At 37.5% G+C, this 19,656-nt stretch overlaps 1 protein-coding gene across 5 annotated transcripts in view; it reads left to right on the top strand.

Annotated features, from left to right (window-relative positions):
* Window positions 1-16,925, top strand: part of LOC142335361 (adenosine deaminase-like) — a 50,491-nt gene extending 33,566 nt beyond the window's left edge. For all 5 annotated transcript variants that reach the window (XM_075383820.1, XM_075383818.1, XM_075383821.1 and 2 more), the window contains exon 7: window positions 16,663-16,925. In XM_075383820.1, the coding sequence (XP_075239935.1) occupies window positions 16,663-16,861 (199 nt within the window). In that variant the 3' untranslated portion in view covers window positions 16,862-16,925. The remainder of the gene's footprint in view (window positions 1-16,662) is intronic.
* Window positions 16,926-19,656: the final 2,731 nt, after the last annotated feature.

Genomic DNA, 19,656 nt, shown 5'->3' with positions numbered 1-19,656 from the left:
TGAAGATGATTCCATTATGTAAAGTAAGTGCATTTTTCTGTTGTTCGAATCCTTTTTCCGCTTCTGAACGTCGTTTCCAACTGCCGCTTTTGATTCGTTTCATTATGTCCTGGAGGAGCTTTTTGTTCCAATTTCAGTTTTGATTTCTGCTTGGGTCACCAAATCACTCTGGGCGAAGCAGATGTTATTGATTGCGAAGCACACTTGATCGTTGTCCAATTCGATTTAATCAAAATCTATTCTGCTCAAAGCATCTGCATGGGTATCTGCTCTCCTGGTGTGTACTTCAACTCATAGTCAAAACCCATTAGAGCTATTGCCCATCTTGTGATTCTCGCTGATGCTGTCTTCGGGATCTCCTCTTCCGGTGCAAAGAGATATTTGAGTGGTTTGTGGTCAGTCTGTAGGGTAAATTTTCTTCCAGGAAGGAATTTCTTAAATCTTGTGACCACAAACACTATTGCCAGTGCTTCCCGCTCTATGTTCGAATAGTTTTGCTCCGCTGGAGTCAACTTTCTCGATACATATATGACTGGATGTCCTTCCTGCGAAAGAACCCCTCCAACGGCTTTTTCCGAGGCGTCAGTAGTAACTGTTGCTTCTTTTTGTTGACTATATGGCTGTACTGATGGGTTAGCACATAACTCATTTTTTATGTCTTCGGAGGCTTTTTGTTGCATTTTGCCCCATGAGAAATCGCTATATCTCATGTTATTTAAGAGTAGCGTTTTTGTTGCAAAATCAGGAATCATTCTTCCGTAAAAATTAGCTAGCCCAACAAAAACGATTCGAGTGTTTGTTGAGCGAGTGGTTGTTTCAAAATGTTTTGAATCTGGTGCTATTCCCTCCTTTGAAACTGAGTATCCCCAAAAAGCTAACGCTATCGACTGATTTTGAATTACATCTTTTCTCATTGATAGTAAAATTGATCTCACGTAGTCGACTCTTGACTGCAAGCATTCTCTTGTTGAACTGTTCCTTGGTAGTTCCATACACCAATACATTGTCTTCAAAGATCGCAACACCCTTGATTCCTTTGAGTGTTGATTCGATGCAATTCTGGAAGATTGAAGAAGAGTTTTTCAATCTTTGAGGTAGTCGGCACATCTTGAACAGTCCCTAAGATGTGTTGATTGTGCACATATCTTTTGCTTCTATGTTAAGTTCAATTTGATAGTAGGCATCTCAGAGATCAATTTTGCCAAAGTCTGAGGCCCCATGTAGGTTGTGCAAGATCGTCTCCATGTCTGGTATTGGGTAGTCCTCAGCCATGACCTCACCATTGATGTGCACTTTCAAGTCCACGCAAAGTCTCAGTTCTCCACTCTTCTTTCTCTGCCGCACCACTGGAGATGCATTAGTGACTCCTCCGGGCTGTACGGGTTCAAGGATGCCTTGTCTGACCATTTGTTCCAGCTTCTCTGTGACCTTGTCTTGAAGAGTTAGAGGTTTTTCTCTAGCTTTGCAGAACATTGGCTGTGTTCCTTGTATCAGCTTCACATGAGCTTTGTGACCCTTCACAGCAGGTAGGTGCTTGGCTGTGATATTGTTCACACCGTGCTTGGGTGGAAGGCCTCTACAAAGTAGTCCAAATTCTTTATCAGACTGCACAACTGCTAGTTGTTCTGGCGTGAGCCAGCTTCCGTTCCACTCAACGTCACAAGTAAATGATCCCAGAAGCGTTAATTGATGACCATCATAAGCTTCGAGATGTCCTATTTTACCATCCAACTGAGGTTTACCAAGCTCAGTCCATATTTTTGATGATATTACTGTGCTATCAGCACCTGTGTCTAACTGAATTTTTACTTTGCAGTTATTTTTTGAGATATATTCCCATTTCACAGACATGCTAAAGGTTTTTTCTTTAAAATAAAACATTCCCATCTCCGATGCTGGAGATGCTTGCTCTGAAGAAACATTTTCCTCTTCGCAAAAGTTATTCTGTTTATTGTACTTATCTGAATTTGGTTGGTCTTTGCTTCTACACGTTTTTGAGAAGTGTGCCACCTTTTCACAGGTGTTGCATTCTTTTACATAGCGCTGGACAGGGTCTACTAAACTGTGGCTTACCTCCACACCTAGTGCACATGTTGTTGCCTTTTTAGCCGTAATTTTTCATTTGGTTTTCGAAAGGTCTTTGAAGTTGAACCCAACTTCTTTTTTCACAGTAAAGGGCTTATTGCCTGATGAAGAACTTGCAAAAACCATTGCATGACTTCTGAACTGTAAGCTCTCGGTCATTTCAGTAACCGACATTGCTGGTTTTGCTTTATCGCCGTCTAGTAGTCTAAGTTTTGCTTCAGGGTCCCTAAAACTTGAGATAAACTTTTTTTAGCAAATCCTCTTCGGGGTTGGACAGTGTTTTTAGTTTTCCGAAGTCACAATAGCGTGTTTCATCTCTAAGGCGTGCTAAGTAGTCTTCGTCTGACTCCCCTACACCTTGTATTATGGACAGAAATTTAGCCCTTTCTGCCGTTACTACTCTCTCTTTAGGAGAAATATAATTTTGAATCGCCAATCTGATGTCTTTTTACGGAGTGTCTATCAAATTCCTAGGACTCATTAGGCTCCTAAGTTTAATAATTGCATCTTGCCCGCATACACTAAGTGAGAGATTGGTTACCTGCAGGTCCTGTATAGTACCATCGGTGTTGATCTTGTCTTCTTTCGTCTCTGCGCAACATTTCGCCACAAAAGACATAATCCACGCAGTAGCTGATTCTGTTTTCTGTAGATCCAAAATTCGTCTGTCTGTAGCTGGTCTATACACCATTGTCGTGGTCGATAACACGGATCAAAGAATTCAATAAGCTGAATTTTAAATGAAATTTTGAACCGAAATTATGCAAAAACTAGCTTGTATTTATTGTAGTTATCTATGCGATTATATACAGAAAAAATTTAGATTAGCTAAAAACATTTTCCGTAATTGGCATGTGAATAGATCTTAACTCCGAATCCCGGAGGTGATTTTCTATTTACATCAACACTTCATGAGAATCATATATGGCTTGGGTACAATCGAGTTCCTTAGTTGGAGGTCGGTGGATGTTAGAATCAGGTTTCTGTTGGTGGGAGAATTTACTTCTGACATATGATTGACAGTTCAATAAGATAATGATAGCGCCTAAACAAAATTAGAATTGAGTTTAGTTTTGTGGCCATTACTTATCAACACACAATAAAATTCGTCAGGTAAGTTCTTCTTTCGCTCTTTGAAACTTTAATAAGAAAACTTCTAAGTTTCTTGATGTTTCTTTGAAACCATCACACTAAAACTATGCAATTTAAAAAGTTTTTGCCGACATATCTGATTAACCAAAAGTGTTTTTTTATACCTTAAATGGATGAATCAAATGTTTCTTGTTCTCCTAAATTTAGTTGCTCTGATAGTTTGAAAGAAATTGCATCATTTTAAGATTGATGCAATTATCAGAAAAAATTGTGGCTCCTAATAAATTGGTCTGAGAAATTTTTCATTTTTTTTCAGGTTTGGTCTGTTCACTATTCTTTTTTGTTGCTCAAAAATGACACAATCTATGCTGGCTGAAAGTATAAATGTGACACAAAAAATATGTCAGCTAAATTATGACGACGTTTCGCTAGCCTGAACTGACTAAAAAGAATACCAAAGTTATTTCAAAATACAGAACTTGAAAGACCTAAAGTACCCTAGAACAAATTTAACAATTTGCTGATTAGATGCATAACACCGCTAATTCAGTTTTGGCCAAGTGCGTGTACTTCAATGGGAAAAATGTCGTATCGGAGTATTTTGTGGAAAATGAAAAATGAAACATACAATTTTGTTTTTACTCTCCATTTTATTCAACTAATTTCTACCAGGAAAAAACCAAAATGTAAAAAAATGTAAAAAAAAACGCAATCAATCATTTTCATAGCAATCATTGTAAACGTGTTGGTCTTTTTTACGCAAATTTTTCGATTGACCATTTTGCGCTTTTCTTCTAGAACATTCTTTGACTTCTTAAGTGACTTTTTCACGCTTTTGTTCTTCATTTTTTTAATGATCTCTATTGCTCTGATACCGAAGTAAAGCATGTTGCTAATACAAAGCGGTCAGTGTAGCTGGTTATGGAACGGAAGGTCAGTGGTTCGAAAGCCGGCGGGGACAGAACTTTTTTTACCCGCTTGTCGTTCGAGAGGAATTATTCCGACATTAGTTGGTTTATGTTTTTAAAATTGATATCACTACGTTTTTAAAACTGATCTCACTACTATGTTGATTTTTAATTGCTCTTGATTTTTAACGAAGTTCACAGCAATTATTGTAAACATGTGTGTATTTTTACGACTCGAAGAGGAGTATTGAGGTTCTACAGGTTTTTCTTTTCAGCAGAAAGCAGGTTTGTTCATGAGTTGAATTTTGACTTCTTTCTGTTCGAACTTACACCTCTGTTTTTGATTGTTGACTTGTGTTTTCAAACATTGGACTTTAACAGAAGCTTCGTTTGTATTTTACAGTAATTAAGAACTGCTGGTAATGTTCAAGGTGAAGAGGTTATTTTGAGATCTTTTGTTCCTCTATAAGTCACTCCTAATTATCTAAACTACACCGCGCTAACCCCCCAGCACCTATCTACCCCCCACACCAACCCCCCCCCCCAACTACTCCAGCACCACCCACCTCCACAACCTATCTACCCACCCACCCACCTACCTATCCCCCCACAACCTAACTACCCCCAGCCCCAACTTACCCCCCCCCCACCTACCCCTACCCCCCAAACTACCCCCTCCCTTCACCTAACTACCCACACCTACCCTCCAACTACCCCAGCACTACCCACCTCCCCAACCTATCTACCCAACCACCCCACCTAGCTCCCCCCGGTTCTAAAAAGTTGTCGCCATTTTTAAAACACATTAATGTGGTTTGATGGGCTACTTTTGTTTTTTTTTCTGTCAATTTTGATGTTCTGATTTTGGTAAAGTTAGGTTAGAGTTTATAATGCACGACAGTTCGAGTCGTTTCCGGTATTCTACGGCTATGTTTTTATGCAAAATGTCGTTTGATGGTTTCGACTTTTCGCGTGACTTTTATGCCCTTGGATTTTTGCGTTTCCCGTGATATAAAATTCTCCCTCAATCACGATTTCAGTCAGTTGAACTCATTTGACGCCAAATAATACTATAAATGCAATTAATAGTGCACCAAAACTCGTTTAATTATCACTTTAAATTTTAATAGTGGTATATTTTAACCTCTAATGTGGTCATTTGAAGCTCACTATTGAGCTTCTTAGGCCCATTTGGGCTCCCCCCCCCCCCCCGACTGAAGAAGGCTGAAATTGTTTAGAGCTCCCACCAATCGTTCGAGAACAATTCTTCCGACAATTAGTCGGTTATGTTTGTGCTGAGTTTAGTAATTGCTCTCCTTCTTTTTCTAAATAATTTTATCATTCAAAGATTTCTTTTGAACCTTTTCGTCTGATTGCTCTCAAACAAAGTTCGCAAGAATTATTTTGGTCATGTGGTTTTTTAGCAATTTTTGCCTTGGCGCAGTTTTTCGTCTGATCCCATCATTTTATCGTTCTCCAAATCAAAAGAAATAGGTAGAAAAAAGGCGAGCATTGAGTCACTGAGCAGCTTTCTTAAAGTCTTCAGCCTACTGGTCTCTGAGTATGCGAGCCACCAAAACTTTTTTGAGGAAATAGTTTTACGTTGTGAAGAGCGGTTCTTAATTTTGAAAACCTGATCCCGTCGTGCAGGTTTCACAAACAACCCCCATCACGCTTAACCCCTTCCCCCTCACCAACAACCCGACTAATCCCTCCAACCTGACTACGCACCGCCACCCCCGTCCAACTCTCCTACAATCTTCCCCCACCCCATCGCTTGACCCCTCTATCTGTTCACCCCCTCCCCGTTAATATTGACATACCTAAGCCCAGCTGGCTAACACCGAATTTGGCCCTCCTCAGTCCAGATATCGAAACACTAAACCCCCACCATTGTGTAGGCCATTGTCTAGAACTGCAGTAGCCCACCATCGTTGGACGTATTCAGTTTCAGACATCATTAATCAACCCTCTCTCAACGGCACCAATCCAAACCAGTCTCTCATAAATTCTTTTTCTATACCCATTATTCCCTTTTGTCGTGAGCTTAAATTAGGTTCATTGAATCGACACTAGTTACACTTGAGGCTAACTACTACCAAAATCTTTTGACGCAAGATGGTCAAAAAAGAAAATTTTTTAAAGCCCCTCAAATTGCTGGTAGACAGGCCCGCATGTTCTGACAGCCGGGATACTAAATTTATTATTATTAGATTGTTGACACTAGCGCAAATTACTGTTGTTCTGAATAACTTGCGCTGAATTAATTTGATTTGCAATTTGTTTGGAGTTTTTATTCTGCTTGCTGGGTTACATCAAGTGGTTTGCTTTTGGTTTTAGGAAAAGACAATAAAAATCTGCTCGACGCATAAAAATAGCAGCAGAAACATCCTCAGCTAAATCTCACGTTGCTATTATGTATCTGGTTTGGGGAGAAAGAAGCCTAACTTTTTCACAAGATAGATAAATTTGAAAGTCATAGAAATCCTAATCTTATCTTGACATTTTTGGCTAGATACATAGGGATGTCTATTAATCTTGAGTTTGTGTAGAAACAAACATTTGATACCCTGACTTCAGACAAGATAATTATGGAATTTCAAATTAATGTTCTGTTTGAAATATTAAATTTATAGGATAATTGTTTCAAGCATTGTGTAAAATTTTACCTAATTTGATTGCTGGTCTTTTCAATACTACACTCAATGTCTTCATTTCAAAGGATCGTGCTCGTCCGTCTTTCTCATTGTGGCATTTCACATTTCGAACCACTGGCCAAATACCTCTCGGATTAAACTCGTGTAGTAACCAGACCAAATTGCCTTCTTTCAGTTCCTCTGATTCTGTTCTCCACTTTGGGCGGCTGATAAGATCAGAGGTGTACTCGTTTTGCAAACTTTTCCAAAACTGATATAGTAATATTTGCGTGTAAGAGATCTCCTTTTTACTAAATGTTTGGTTTGCTTTGTTAATGCCTGCGGTGCTAAAGAGCTGTAAGCGCGTCTTAAAAAAATTGATTCGGTGTTAATGCTTCGTGGGCGTTTTTGTCTGAGTAAACATATGTGATTTGCCTGGAGTTGAGATTAAAATTGTTTGAAAAATTTTGGTTTTCAATAGTTCGCCGGCTAATATTATGAGCAAATTGGGTTTGGCAGACTGAATTAGCCTTTCTTATATCCCACTGAAGTGATAGGCTTGAGGTGAATTCAGATTCCTTGTAATATTTTGCTGCTGTAACTGGGACTTGGTGTAGTTGTTGTCAACAGTGACTTTGCTCAGATTCAACATTTTTTTCGCAGGTGTAAGGTTAGATCCATTGACAGGAATTATTAACTCAGGATATTTTTGTCGTGATAAAAATCTTTTAATGGCTAGTGAGCAAATATCTGTGTCCAATGTTTGACAAAACTTCGGATGCACAGCTCTGGTGACAAGACAGCTGCAAAGATATATTTTTTCCAATTTATGATTTCTGTGCTCGATGTAAAAAGGACCGAAAAAATCTAACCCTAAATTTAGAAAAGGATATTGCTTTACTGCTTTTGGGAATTGGAAATGGGGGATGTCAGCCATTAGGCAGGTAAAATTTTCTGCTCTCCATCGTGGGAAAATAAAACATGTTTTGCTTAGTTGTTTTAAAAAAACGTCTAAGTCATATGATGATGAAATCCTGCTGCAGGTGAGATCGGACAGACTCTGATCTAAGATGTCGACAATTTTTGTGGGCTTGCTCAGTTACTAATTTATTAAAGTTATTCTTACTATCAAGAATAACTAGGTGTTTCTGACGGCAGGGTATTTTAGCGTGCTTTATTGTGCCTCTTGCTCGTATTAAACCTTCCTTGTCCACGAAGGGATCGATGGTAATAACATGTCCCGTTTGTCTAGTTCCTTTCCCTGTACAAGTTTTTTTATGCTTTCAGGAAAAGTTTTGTGCTGCAAATGTCTCAATAGGAAGTGTAGTGTCGTGCGTCTTCATAGCTGTTTGTGATAAGTTGTTTTTGGAAGATATTAACTGCGTTCATCATTTTTTGTGTTTGTGGCATAAGTTTATTCCAACAAAAAAATCTTTAGTGTCAATAACGGTATCTGCAGTTTTTTCACATAAATGGATTACCGCTATAAATTGCTGATCTCTTTGGAAATTTGAAACAGGATTTTCCAGAGAAATTTTTGGCGCTGACAGCCATTTTCCATTTAAGTCAGTTAAAAGTAGTCCTCTTTTTCCATGATCTGCCGGCTTGATTGATCGGTAAAAATTCCATTCCTCTGAATAAGAGCTTGCTCAATTTTTGGCAATTCTATCAGCTACAAATAGTTTTTGCCGCTTTATTGATTTAATCCAACCTAATTGGCCATACAGTTCGTCCAGAATTGAAATTTGTCAAAGTAGTCTGGCCTTTCTCTTCGAACCAAGAAAGCAAGTTCTGCTCCCAAAGCTGCTGATTTGGTATGTTTGTTGTTTAAATGGGTGGAACTCTTGTTTTGTTAACCACATATTGGGTTTTTAAATTTTCTTGCTACTTGATCTGATGTAGATTGCCGCTGCTTTTGCAGTTTTTGATGCAGTGCAAAAAGACTTCGAGTTGATGCTTGACATTCGCATTAGGAACCAGCCACCGGCTAACAGAGATGTCTGGAATGCGTTCATATTCGTCTACTCATTGCTGCAAGTCGTGATGGAACTCAATTGGGATAATATTATTCCAATTATTACCTTGTTTGACTATTGATCGGAGAATGCACCTTACTCTAAAAGAAAACGGCGTGATGATTTCATGGGGATCAAATAATGATGCAGCGAGTGAGAGCAATTGACGATGCTGCATGTTGTTGACATCCACTTTTAGATCTGGTCTTTTGAAGACGATAATATCTTCCTTCGCATTCCACATTTGTCCTACAAAAAGATGCTCTGTCACTGTGTCTGCGTTTTCTCCAGTTAATTTCAAACGGATGTTTGGTTTGGTCAAAACGCCAACAGCCCTCTCCCACAATCTTCCCCCACCCCATCGCTTGACCCCATATCTGTTCACCCCCTCCCTGTTAATATTGACATACGTAAGCCCAGCTGGCTAACACCGAATTTGGCCTTCCTCAGTTCAGATATCGAAACACTATACCCCCACCATCGTGTAGGCCATTGCCTAGAACTGCAGCAGCCCCCCATCGTTGGCCGTATTCAGTTTCAGACATCATTAATCAACCCTCTCTCAACGACACCAATCCAAACATGTCTCTCATAAGTTTTTTTCTATACCCATTTTTTTCTTTTTGTCTTCAGCTTAAAAGTAGGTTCATTGAATCGACACTAGTTACACTTGAGGCTAACTACTACCAAAATTTTTTGGCTGAAGATTGTCAAAAAAGAAAACTCTTTTTAAAGCCGCTCAAATTGCTGGTAGAAAGGCCCGCATGTTCTGACAGTCTGGATACTAAATTTATTATTATTATTAGCTTTTTGACACTAGCGCAAATTACTGTTGGTCTGAATAACTTGCGCTGAATCTATTTGATTTGCATTTTGTTTGGAATTTTTACTCTGGTTGTTTGTTTTTGGTTTCAGGAAAAGACACGATAAATCGGCTCGACGCATAAAAATAGCAGCAAAAACATCCTCAGCTAAATCTCACGTTGCTATTATGTATCTGGTTTGGTGAGAAAGATGAGTAACTTTTTTCACAAGATAGATAAATTTGAAGCTCATAGAAATCCTAATCTTATCTTGACATTTTTTGGCTAGATACATAACGATGTCTATCAATCTTGAGTTTGTGTAGAATTAAACAGTTGTTACCCTGACTTCAGACAAGATGATTATGGAATTTAAACTAATGTTTTGTTTAAAATATAAAATTTAATGGATATTGGTATCAAGCATTGTGTAAAACTTTAGCTAATTTGATTGCTGGTCTTTTCAATACTACACTCAATGTCTTCATCTCAAAGGATTTTGCTCGTCCGTCTTTCTCTTTGTGGCATTTCACATTTCGACCCACTGGCCAAATACCTCTCGGATTCAACTTGAGTAGCAACCAGACCAAATTGCCTTCATTCAATTCCTCTGATTCTTTTCTCCACTTTGGGCGGCTGATAAGATCTGAGGTGTACTCGTTTTGCAATCTTTTCCAAAACTGATACAGTAATATTTGCGTGTAAGAGATCTCCTTTTTACTAAATGTTTGGTTTGGTTTGTTGATGCCTGCGGTGCTAAAGAGCTGTAAGGGCGTCTTGAAAAAATTGATTCGGTGTTAATGCTTCTTTGCCGTTTCTGTCTGAGTAGACATATGTGATATGCCTGGAGTTGAGATTAAAATTGTTTGAAAAACTTTGGTTTCCAATAGTTGGCAGGCTAATATTAAGAGCAAAGTGGGTTTGGCAGACTGAATTAGCCTTTCCCATATCCCACTGAAGTGATAGGCTTGAGGTGAATTCAGATTCCTTGTAATATTTTGCTGCTGTAACTGGGATTTGGTGTAGTTGTTGTCAACAGTGGCTTTGCTCAGATTCAACATTTTTTTGCAGTTGTAAGGTTAGATCCGTTGACAAGAATTATTAACTCAGGATATTTTTGTCGTTATAAAAATCTTTTAATGGCTAGTGAGCAAATATCTGTGTCCAATGTTTGACAGAACTTCAGATGCACAGCTCTGGTGACAAGACAGCTGCAAAGATATTAATATTTTTTTCCAATTTATGATTTCTGTGCTCGATGTAAAAGGGACCGAAAAAATCTAACCCAAAAATTAGAAAAGGATATTGCTTTTCTGCTTTTGGGAATCAAAAATGGGGGATGTCAGCCATTAGGGAGGTAAAATTTCCTGCTCTTTATCGTTGGAAAATAAAACATGTTTCACTTAGTTGTTTTAAAAAATGTCTAAGTTTCATGATGATGAAATCTTGCTGTAGGTGAGCTTGGACAGACTCTAAGATTTCGACAGTTGTTGTGGGCTTGCTCAATTATTAGTTTATTGAAGTTATTCTTGCTATCAAGAATAACAAGGTGTTTCTGACTGCAGGGTATTTTAGCGTGCTTTATTCTGCCTCCTGCTAGTATTAAAACTTCTTTGTCCACGAAGGGATCGATGGTAATAACATGTCCCGTTTGTCTAGTTCCTTTCCCTGTACAAGTTTTTTTATGCTTTCAGGAAAAGTTTTGTGCTGCAAATGTCTAAATAGGAAGTGTCGTGCGTCTTCATAGCTGTTTGTGATAAGTTGTTTTCGGAAGATATTAACTGCTTTCATCATTTTTTTGTGTTTGTGGCATAAGTTTATTCCAACAAAAAAATCTTTAGTGTCAATAACGGTATCTGCAGTTTTTTCACATAAATGGTTTGCCGCTATAAATTGCTGATCTCTTTGGAAATTTGAAACAGGATTTTCCAGAGAAATTTTTGGCGCTGACAGCCATTTTCCATTTAAGTCTGTTAAAAGTAGTCCTCTTTTTCCATGATCTGCCGGCTTGATTGATCGGGTAAAAAATCCATCCCTCTGAATGAGAGCTTGCTAAAATTTTGGCAATTCTATCAGCTACAAATAGTTTTTGTCGTTTTTTTGATTTAATCCAACCTAATTGGCCATACATTTCGTCCAGAATTGAAATTTGTCAAAGTAGTCTGGCCTTTTTCTTCGAACCAAGAAAGCAAGTTCTGCTCACAAAGCTGATGCCTCAAGTTTTAAATTTGAGATGTTTGTTGTTTTAATGGTTAACTCTTGTTTTATTAACCACATATTGGGTTGTTAAATCTTCCGTGCTACTTGATCTGATGTAGATTGTCGCTGCTTTTGCAGTTTTTGATGCACTGCAAGAAAATTTGGAGTCGATGCTTGGCGTTCGCGTTAGGAACCAGCCACCCGCTAACAGAAATGTCTGGAATTTGTTAATATTCGTCGACCCATTGCTGCAAGTCGTGATGGAACTCTCCTGGGAAATTATTATTCCAATTATTACCTTGTTTGGCTTTTGATTGAAGAATGCATCTTACTCTAAAAGAAGACGGCGTGATGATTTCATTGGGATCAAATAATGATGCAGCGAGTGACAGCAATTGACGATGCTGCATGTTGTTGACATCCAGTTTGAGATCTGGTTGTTTGAAGATGATAATAATTTCCTTCGCATTCCACATTTGTCCTACAATACAATGCTATGTCACTGTGTCTGCGGCTAGTGTCCTCTGTGTATGCTGTGTCACTGTCCTCCAGTTAGTTTCAAATTGATGTTTGAGTTGTTATTAAAATTTTTGTCAGCTTAAAACTACCCTTTTGTAATGTACTTTTTATTTTTTTAGCTGTAGTTGGTGCGTTTTGGTTTGTGTTGAAACCTAAAAAATAATCAACCATGAAGAAAATATTTCTTTTGGCTGAGTAGGCTTCCGGATTACTTAACTTGTTGTTACCTTCCGCACATCTGTGGAATATGTATATTGCAAATGGAGGGGAACATGTTGCACCAAATGTTAGTCTCTTGTACTTGGAAATTTTTGCTTCTACATCTTTGTTCCACAAAAATCTGAGTGCTTTTTGATCTGCTGGTTGTATGGCAACTTGCATGAGCTTCGCTTCGATATTACCAGTTACTGCATTTTTGTACTGCTGAAGTCTTAGAAGAAGTCAAACAAGGTTGCACAGTAGATCTGGTCCGGTCAAAAGATCATTGTTCAATGAATTTCCTTTGTTTAATGAAACTGAAGTTATGACTCCTCTTATTTTTCTTCATTTCATGATCAAAGGGGTTGTGAGGGAGATACCAAACTTGTGAATTCATGATAATGGGTTGCCGCTGGGTCTCTTCAACAAATTTTTTCTCGATGTCTGCTTCAATGGTTTGGTTGCAACGAAAAGGTATGTCTGATTCCAATTAAAATCGGATTTTAAGTGACTGTAATTGTGTTTTGGCACTTGTGGCATGTCGTCCTTTTTAGTGCCCCAAGAGCTTACCTCTCATCTGCGGCCATTGAAGTTTTTCCGCTCGCTAAATTTTTGCCCTCCATTGTCCAAAACATTTGATGCATGTGGTTTACTATTTCGTGATTTTCTGGGTTTTTTATTCTGTTGTAAAGCCGGAATTTTTTATTTCTTTCCTTTCTAATACTGATTGGTTTGTATTTCTGCGGTTTTGGTACTTTAGCGTTCCATTGGTCCTGTGTCAATGCTCCGTCTGGCGATCTTGGTGTTCCTGTTGTGAATTTTAGCGGTACTGTTGCTATGAAATTATCCGCTCACTTTAACACTCCTATTCTTTTATCTTGTATTTCGTGAAAATTGATGTTATAAAGAAGAGCGTAGTAGCCGCAAATAGAGTTGAGCATCTTAAATGGTATATTCGGCATTTGAAATTCAGATGCTGAAGTGGCGTACACCAGTGGATTGAAAAGAGGTCGGGTGCTGTCGAGTGGTCCAATTCCCCGAAATACTTCTGTTAAAGCTATGATAAGTTCCATAAAAGTGAAGAATTTGGTACTGCAATGGGATCTGTGTTTCTTATTCCGAGTGCTCTTGCCATTGAGTTTGTTATTTGTGTGTTGTCGCTCCGAGAGCATATGTTTCTATTGATACGTGTTCTGTGTAAAGGATAATTGGAATTGCTTGAAGTTGAAATTGAGATAGTATCCATGAACTGGATTGGTTGTTGCTGCTTGTGTGATTTTGTGCTCGTGGGTTGCTGGTTTTGTTATTGCTAAAATTTTGTCGCTTTGGCTTTGATTTTGTGTGTCTGTTTGATTATGAGTATGTCCGGTGTTCTGGTGTCGTGAATTCGTATTTAGCATGAAGCTGTTGTGATAGTTATAAATTATTTTGAAGGCGCTTCCATCATTGTTGTTGAGATTGTAAATCTGACTGAAAGGATTAGTGTTTATGTTTTTACTGGTTTCTTGTGTCCGGTGAGGCAATTCGGGCAAATTTTCAGTTGCCTTACTATTTGTTCTCTTTCGTTAATATCTCTATTGAGTAATTGATTGCTTTTTCCTAAGTGGTGACTGTACCCACATAAACTGCATCTTTTGTCACTTGGTTTTTGGAAGATTCTGTTTGATCTTCCAGACGAACTGTTTCTTGGATGATTTGTCTTTGTGATGTTGACAAATCTTCGCAAACTTCTGCATAATTATTGATCCAGTCCTTAAAATGTGATAACTTAGGCTGAGCAATAGCTTACCTAAGAACATATTCATTCCATCCGATCATCATTGTTGGTGCAGGTTTATCTTTAGCAATCTTATGGACAGCTGAGTTTGGAAGATCAGAAGTGAAATTGTAAAGTAAGAAAGTTTGAAACATTTCTCTAAGAAACACTGCAAAGGATACAATTTTTTTTGGGTTAATAATGGTCGGTCAGGGCCAGTGCACCTGCTTATCATGGTAAGCTGTTATAACAAATTTTTCGAATCTTTTTTGTAATTTTTTGCCTTGCTTCATTTAAAACACTCCGTTGTATGAGTATCCGATAATGCTATCTTCAGCTCTGTCTGTGAGGGCATTTTGAATTTATATCAAGCGTTGGGCTTCTGTCAGCGTTGCATTGTCAAGTACTGTGGCTTAGAAAAAACTAAACCAATTGCGCCATCTGAATGGATCTCCGCTGAAAGATTTGAGTTGAGTTTCTGGAAACTTATTGCTGGATGTGACAGGTTCATTTTGTGCCTGTTTCAGAATTTTTTTTTCTGTTGTCTGTGTGTAGAAACCGTCTACCTGGTTGTTGGTCAGCTCTGTTGTTGTAATTTGGTAATCTTGGTCTTGTGCGTTGAGATTGAAATTGCATAGATTGTGGTATGTTTCTGGAATTTGGTTGTTGACGGCTTTTCTACCCAATTCTCTGTCATTCGACTGGTTATTTCCAATAATATTGTTTGCATCTTGATAATAATCGGTGCTTTGAAGACATTGCTGTTGTTCGTTTTGTATATGTCCGTGATTATTTGAAAAATCTTGACCTTGATCCTCCTGAAATCGAGTATGTGTTGAGGCGGGGTTCACATCATGGATCTTGTGAATACTTCTTTCTCTATTTCTGGCTTCTTGTACCTTTCGTTCCAGTTCTTAATTCATTGGGTTTTTTCGTAATCTGATGATGTTGTTAATTTGTTGATGATTGTTGCTTTCATTTTCTGTTGGTTGTTTATCTTTACTGTCGTAGTCTGTTGTCTGTTGATTTTTTCTGTGTAGTAGCACGATTTTATTCGATAATTGTTTCCTGTTAAAGGATGTAAGTTTTGGTTTTTTGATTGTTGCGGATGTGATTGTGTTTTATTTTGTGTTTTCCGTTTGGTCTGGGATGTTAGTGTTAAATTTCTGATTTGAACTAAGATCCGATTCAATAATTACATGTAATTGGTGCTTTTTTGTTTCCTTTTAGCGTGTTTATAGGATTTTGGTTTGCCGTTTGATGCAGTGGTACCAACATGGCGTCTTATCGTAATTGGTCCGATATTTTGCTCTTTGTAGCTAACTTTAATTGCTTAGCGGGATTTTGTCCATTCCTCATCGCTATTGCTTTTTCTTTGTTTTGCTCTTCTGCGATTGTCAGCATTATTCTTTGGAATACTCGCTATTATCTTTGATGAGGTGCATTTTGTGTTTGACTCATCATTCAACTGTAAATTTCTCTCGCGGGTTTGTGTGAAGTTTGTTTTCGGTTTTGTGAGTGTCTGTTTTTGACTGTACTCAAAATGTCTCAGCGGAAACTCAATGTAAGTATTTGCGTTATACTTGTCTTGCTGTCTTTGTTGTCGGCGTGTCCTCCTCCTTCTGAATGGATAGCGTTCCCTTTCCCCATTAATTGGTTACTTTGTATTTTGTCATGGGTATCTTTTTTTGTTTTTCTGACTCCGAAAAATAGTCACTTTATCTGTGCTGCTCTCTGCTTTTGATCTGTTTCGCAAATTGTATGTTTTCTGTCGATTGCAATCGGTTTTACGGGTTGGTGAAGGGTTCGTCCGTTTGACTGTTAGTTTGCTGTGGTTTTGCCTATCTTTGGCGCTCTGGAAAATACCTGTAGGAGTCTTTAGTAACTTCTCTTGAATGGTCTTTGCCACATTTTTTCCACTTCAAGATAACCAGACTACGTTCTGCTGATCTCTCCATCGTTTCTTCCAATTCATTTTGTGCGAGGTTGTATTTAAAAAGGTAGTCACAGTGTTTGTCTATTTGCAGGAAATCTAGCTAAATCAAGCTTGTGCTTGAACATTGCTAATCTCTGATTGTAAGGTTCTATTAAGATTCTTAGGAGACTTAAATTAGGGCGGTGAAAGTGAATTAAGTCCGTTTGGAGCCCACTGACACTCCGCAGTTTCACTCTCCGGAAATGAACTCACCCGCTCCGATCCAAAGCAGCCTCCCAAAAATACCACAATTCATCTTTTTTTTCTACACCTCACTTCCTCCCTCCTTGATCTTCAGCTACGTCACTGAGTCAAAACAAGCTACCGCCAATAATTCCCTCGACGTTTGTCAGTTATGTTTAATGATGAATTACCAATGAGTAAATATGGAAAAATCAGCATAAAGTAGAGAAGTATCTTTTTGCTGCATTATTTCTAATGTACATCATTTGTGCATATCCAGTAAACCAATTTAGGCCAATGACAGATGACATGTACATGATGGTGATGGCGATGACCGCTAAAGACAGCGACTTGAGAGTGGTGAAGAGAATGGCGTATGACTCAATTGAGACTTCACTCCTCACTACCACTGAGAAGAAAAAGGTTGCTGCCATTTTCGAAAAGGAATGGGATCGTGTCGTTCAAGTATTGATCGAGGAGCTACGCCACTGAAAAAAAAGAGACTGCAATTAAGATTTAGATATCACAAAAACTGATCTTTTTTATAAGAGAAACATGAAGAGGCAAAACACCTTTTACGAAAAATGTTAAAATGATCAAAAGAATTCGGGTCACTGACAGAAACACACAATTAAAATAAATGAGAGGAGACCAAAATACCATACTAAATTTAAAAAAAAAACAAAAATTGAAACATTAAACCAGAGCTAAAATACAAGAAAAATGAGGCTCATTTTCTGACCACTTAAGAAGTATTTTTAACTAGAAAATCAAATAGGTCTTTTTCGAAGCAATTTTAAGTTCATATATTAATTTCTAGATCACATTATTTCAAAAACAAGTCACTTGTTTTACTTGTTTAACTGTCTTTGGAGAGAAGTGATTTGTTTATCTTCATATCATATCTACACAGAATCATGTCGACAATTTAGTCTGCATATTAGACCGTGTCCGGACGAAACAGAGTCAGTCAAAACAGTCCCAGACAAAACAGTCCGAAATTGCAAAAAATTCCTAGACAAAATAGTCCAACAAAAGCAGACAAAATAGTCCCAGACAAAATAGTCCCGACTAAATATCAAAGCAACTGTAAACATAATCTACAAACATTTAACAAGCATAAACTATGAGTTAAGCAACTGAATCCATTGTTTTTAATTGATATGAATTATGATTAAACCAAAAATTTGTTACAAAATACATATTTTTGGAAAAATTATTTTGTAATTCGCTTAATTTTAGTTCAATGAGTTACAGTCAAATGAATAACTTAAGTGTTTTATTAATAGCCGCCCTCATCTTCTCAGCCGGCTATTATAGCGCTCCTATTTTTACAATTCAAAGAATTTGAATTGTATTGGGGCGCTGTCGTTTTTTTTAAGATCTGTTCACACATTTTCATGATTTTTGAAGTCAAATTGGAGTAGTGATTTTGGTCACGCTGAAACAGGAAATGGAGCGAAAAAGCGAGTGGTTTTGCGGCGTGAAATTTTTTCGCTCTAATTTTAAAGTAGAGTGAGAATATGTTGTTTGAACAAAAATTCGCTTTATCGGTAGTGATTTTTTGTTCACATGCGGCAATTTCACTTTGATTTTTACTGTTTTTTCGATTTTTTGGATAGGATTTTTTTCTAAATGATTTTTCCAATCCATTCATAGTCCGTTCTAGGTATAGTTTTCTGTTTAGTCAATGAAAATTCTTTGAATTGTACGTCAGGAGTTGTCCTGCTATGTTTTTTTACTTCGTCGAATAAAAAAATGTTTCGCTTTACCTCATTTTTCCGCTTTTTCAACATTTTGCGTGATATCTTTTTGACTTCTCTAGGCTATTTTCTCACTTCTTTCATTCTGATAAAAGTGATTTTAAACATCAGTTGCTCAGCAAAGCAATTCAAAATGAACGGAGTCAGTATAAAAAACTGAAGTCAGAAGTAGAAACGGGATAAACCCATAAAGCCCAACTTTAGATGCCCGCTATTTGAACGTCGTTCCTATAAGTCTTAGTTACCATCTCTAATGCTTATTGGTATTGATAGTAGCCCCTGTAGACTCTCTCTAAGAAACAGAAGTACGTTGTGTTCAACTACGAAATGCCATCAAAATAAATCGGAATTGAAAAATGTTTTTGTACAAAAACCTTTTTTTTCAATATCTTTTATTTTTTTAATCCCAATCATGCTTATTGAAATCAACGGCGGCTATTTTCCGGCAATCAGCCGGATATGTTTTGGAAATTGATGTGCATATATTAATCTCTATGTTTAGTTGGGACTATTTCGTCTGAAACTGTTTTGTCTGCTTTCTTGGGACTATTTTGTCTGCGACTGCTTCGTCTTTGATTATTTTGCTATTTGGATTGTTTTTTTTCCGGGACGATTTAAAAAAAGTTGTTAGTGATATTTACTTTATTAATAGCCGCCCTCATCTTCTCAGCTGGCTATTATAGCGCTCCTATTTTTTTTACTTCGTCGAACTTTTTTTCGCTTTACACATTTTGCCGCTTTTTCGACACTTTGCGTGAAATCTTTTTGACTTCTCTAGGCTAGTTTCACTCTTCTGTCATTCTGTTTTTAAACAGCAGCCTTTTAACCAGCAGCTGCTCACCAAATCAATTCAAAATGAAGACAGTTAGTATAAAAAAAATCAAAATCAGATATAGAAACGGGATAAACCCATAAAGCCCATTTTAAGATGCCCGGTACTTGAACTTTGTTCTCATAAGTTTTAGTTACTATCTATAGTGCTTATTGGTATTAATACCAGACCTGTAGCCACTCACAGAGAGACAGGAGTATGTTCAACTACGAAATGACATCAAAATAAATTGCACTTAAAAATGTTTTTGTACAAAAATCAATTTTTGTTGATATTTTCTTCTCTTTCAATCCTAATAAAGTTATGGGAATCAACCGCGGCTGTTTTCCGTTAATCTGCCGGGTATGTTTAGTTTGTTTGATCATTTCTTGATCAAGAAAGACTCCCAAATTAATGGACAAGCTTTTGTCATGCGTTGCCTTTCAACACAAACACAAGATCAATGGCATTACTCAAAAAAAATCAAAATTGAGAAGAAATTGAGAACAATAAAAATTGTATTTATCATTAGGGTTATTCAGAAAAATAATCAGATTTCAATTGAAATAATAAAAGAGCTGTTTGATCCGAAAAAAAATGTAACGAAAAATTCTTCTTTTTGGTGCTTGCCTGCTCCAAGTTTTCTTTCAACATCGACACTCAATCCCTTCAAAATAGTTTATGATTTAGGCATTTGACTTAAAAATTCAGTA

The sequence above is a fragment of the Convolutriloba macropyga genome, chromosome 2 (genome assembly GCF_964194025.1).
Source record: "Convolutriloba macropyga chromosome 2, txConMacr16.3, whole genome shotgun sequence".
Classification (NCBI taxonomy): domain Eukaryota; kingdom Metazoa; phylum Xenacoelomorpha; order Acoela; family Convolutidae; genus Convolutriloba; species Convolutriloba macropyga.
Note: the sequence above shows the minus strand (reverse complement) of the source record. Positions and strands in the feature narration are given on the sequence as shown.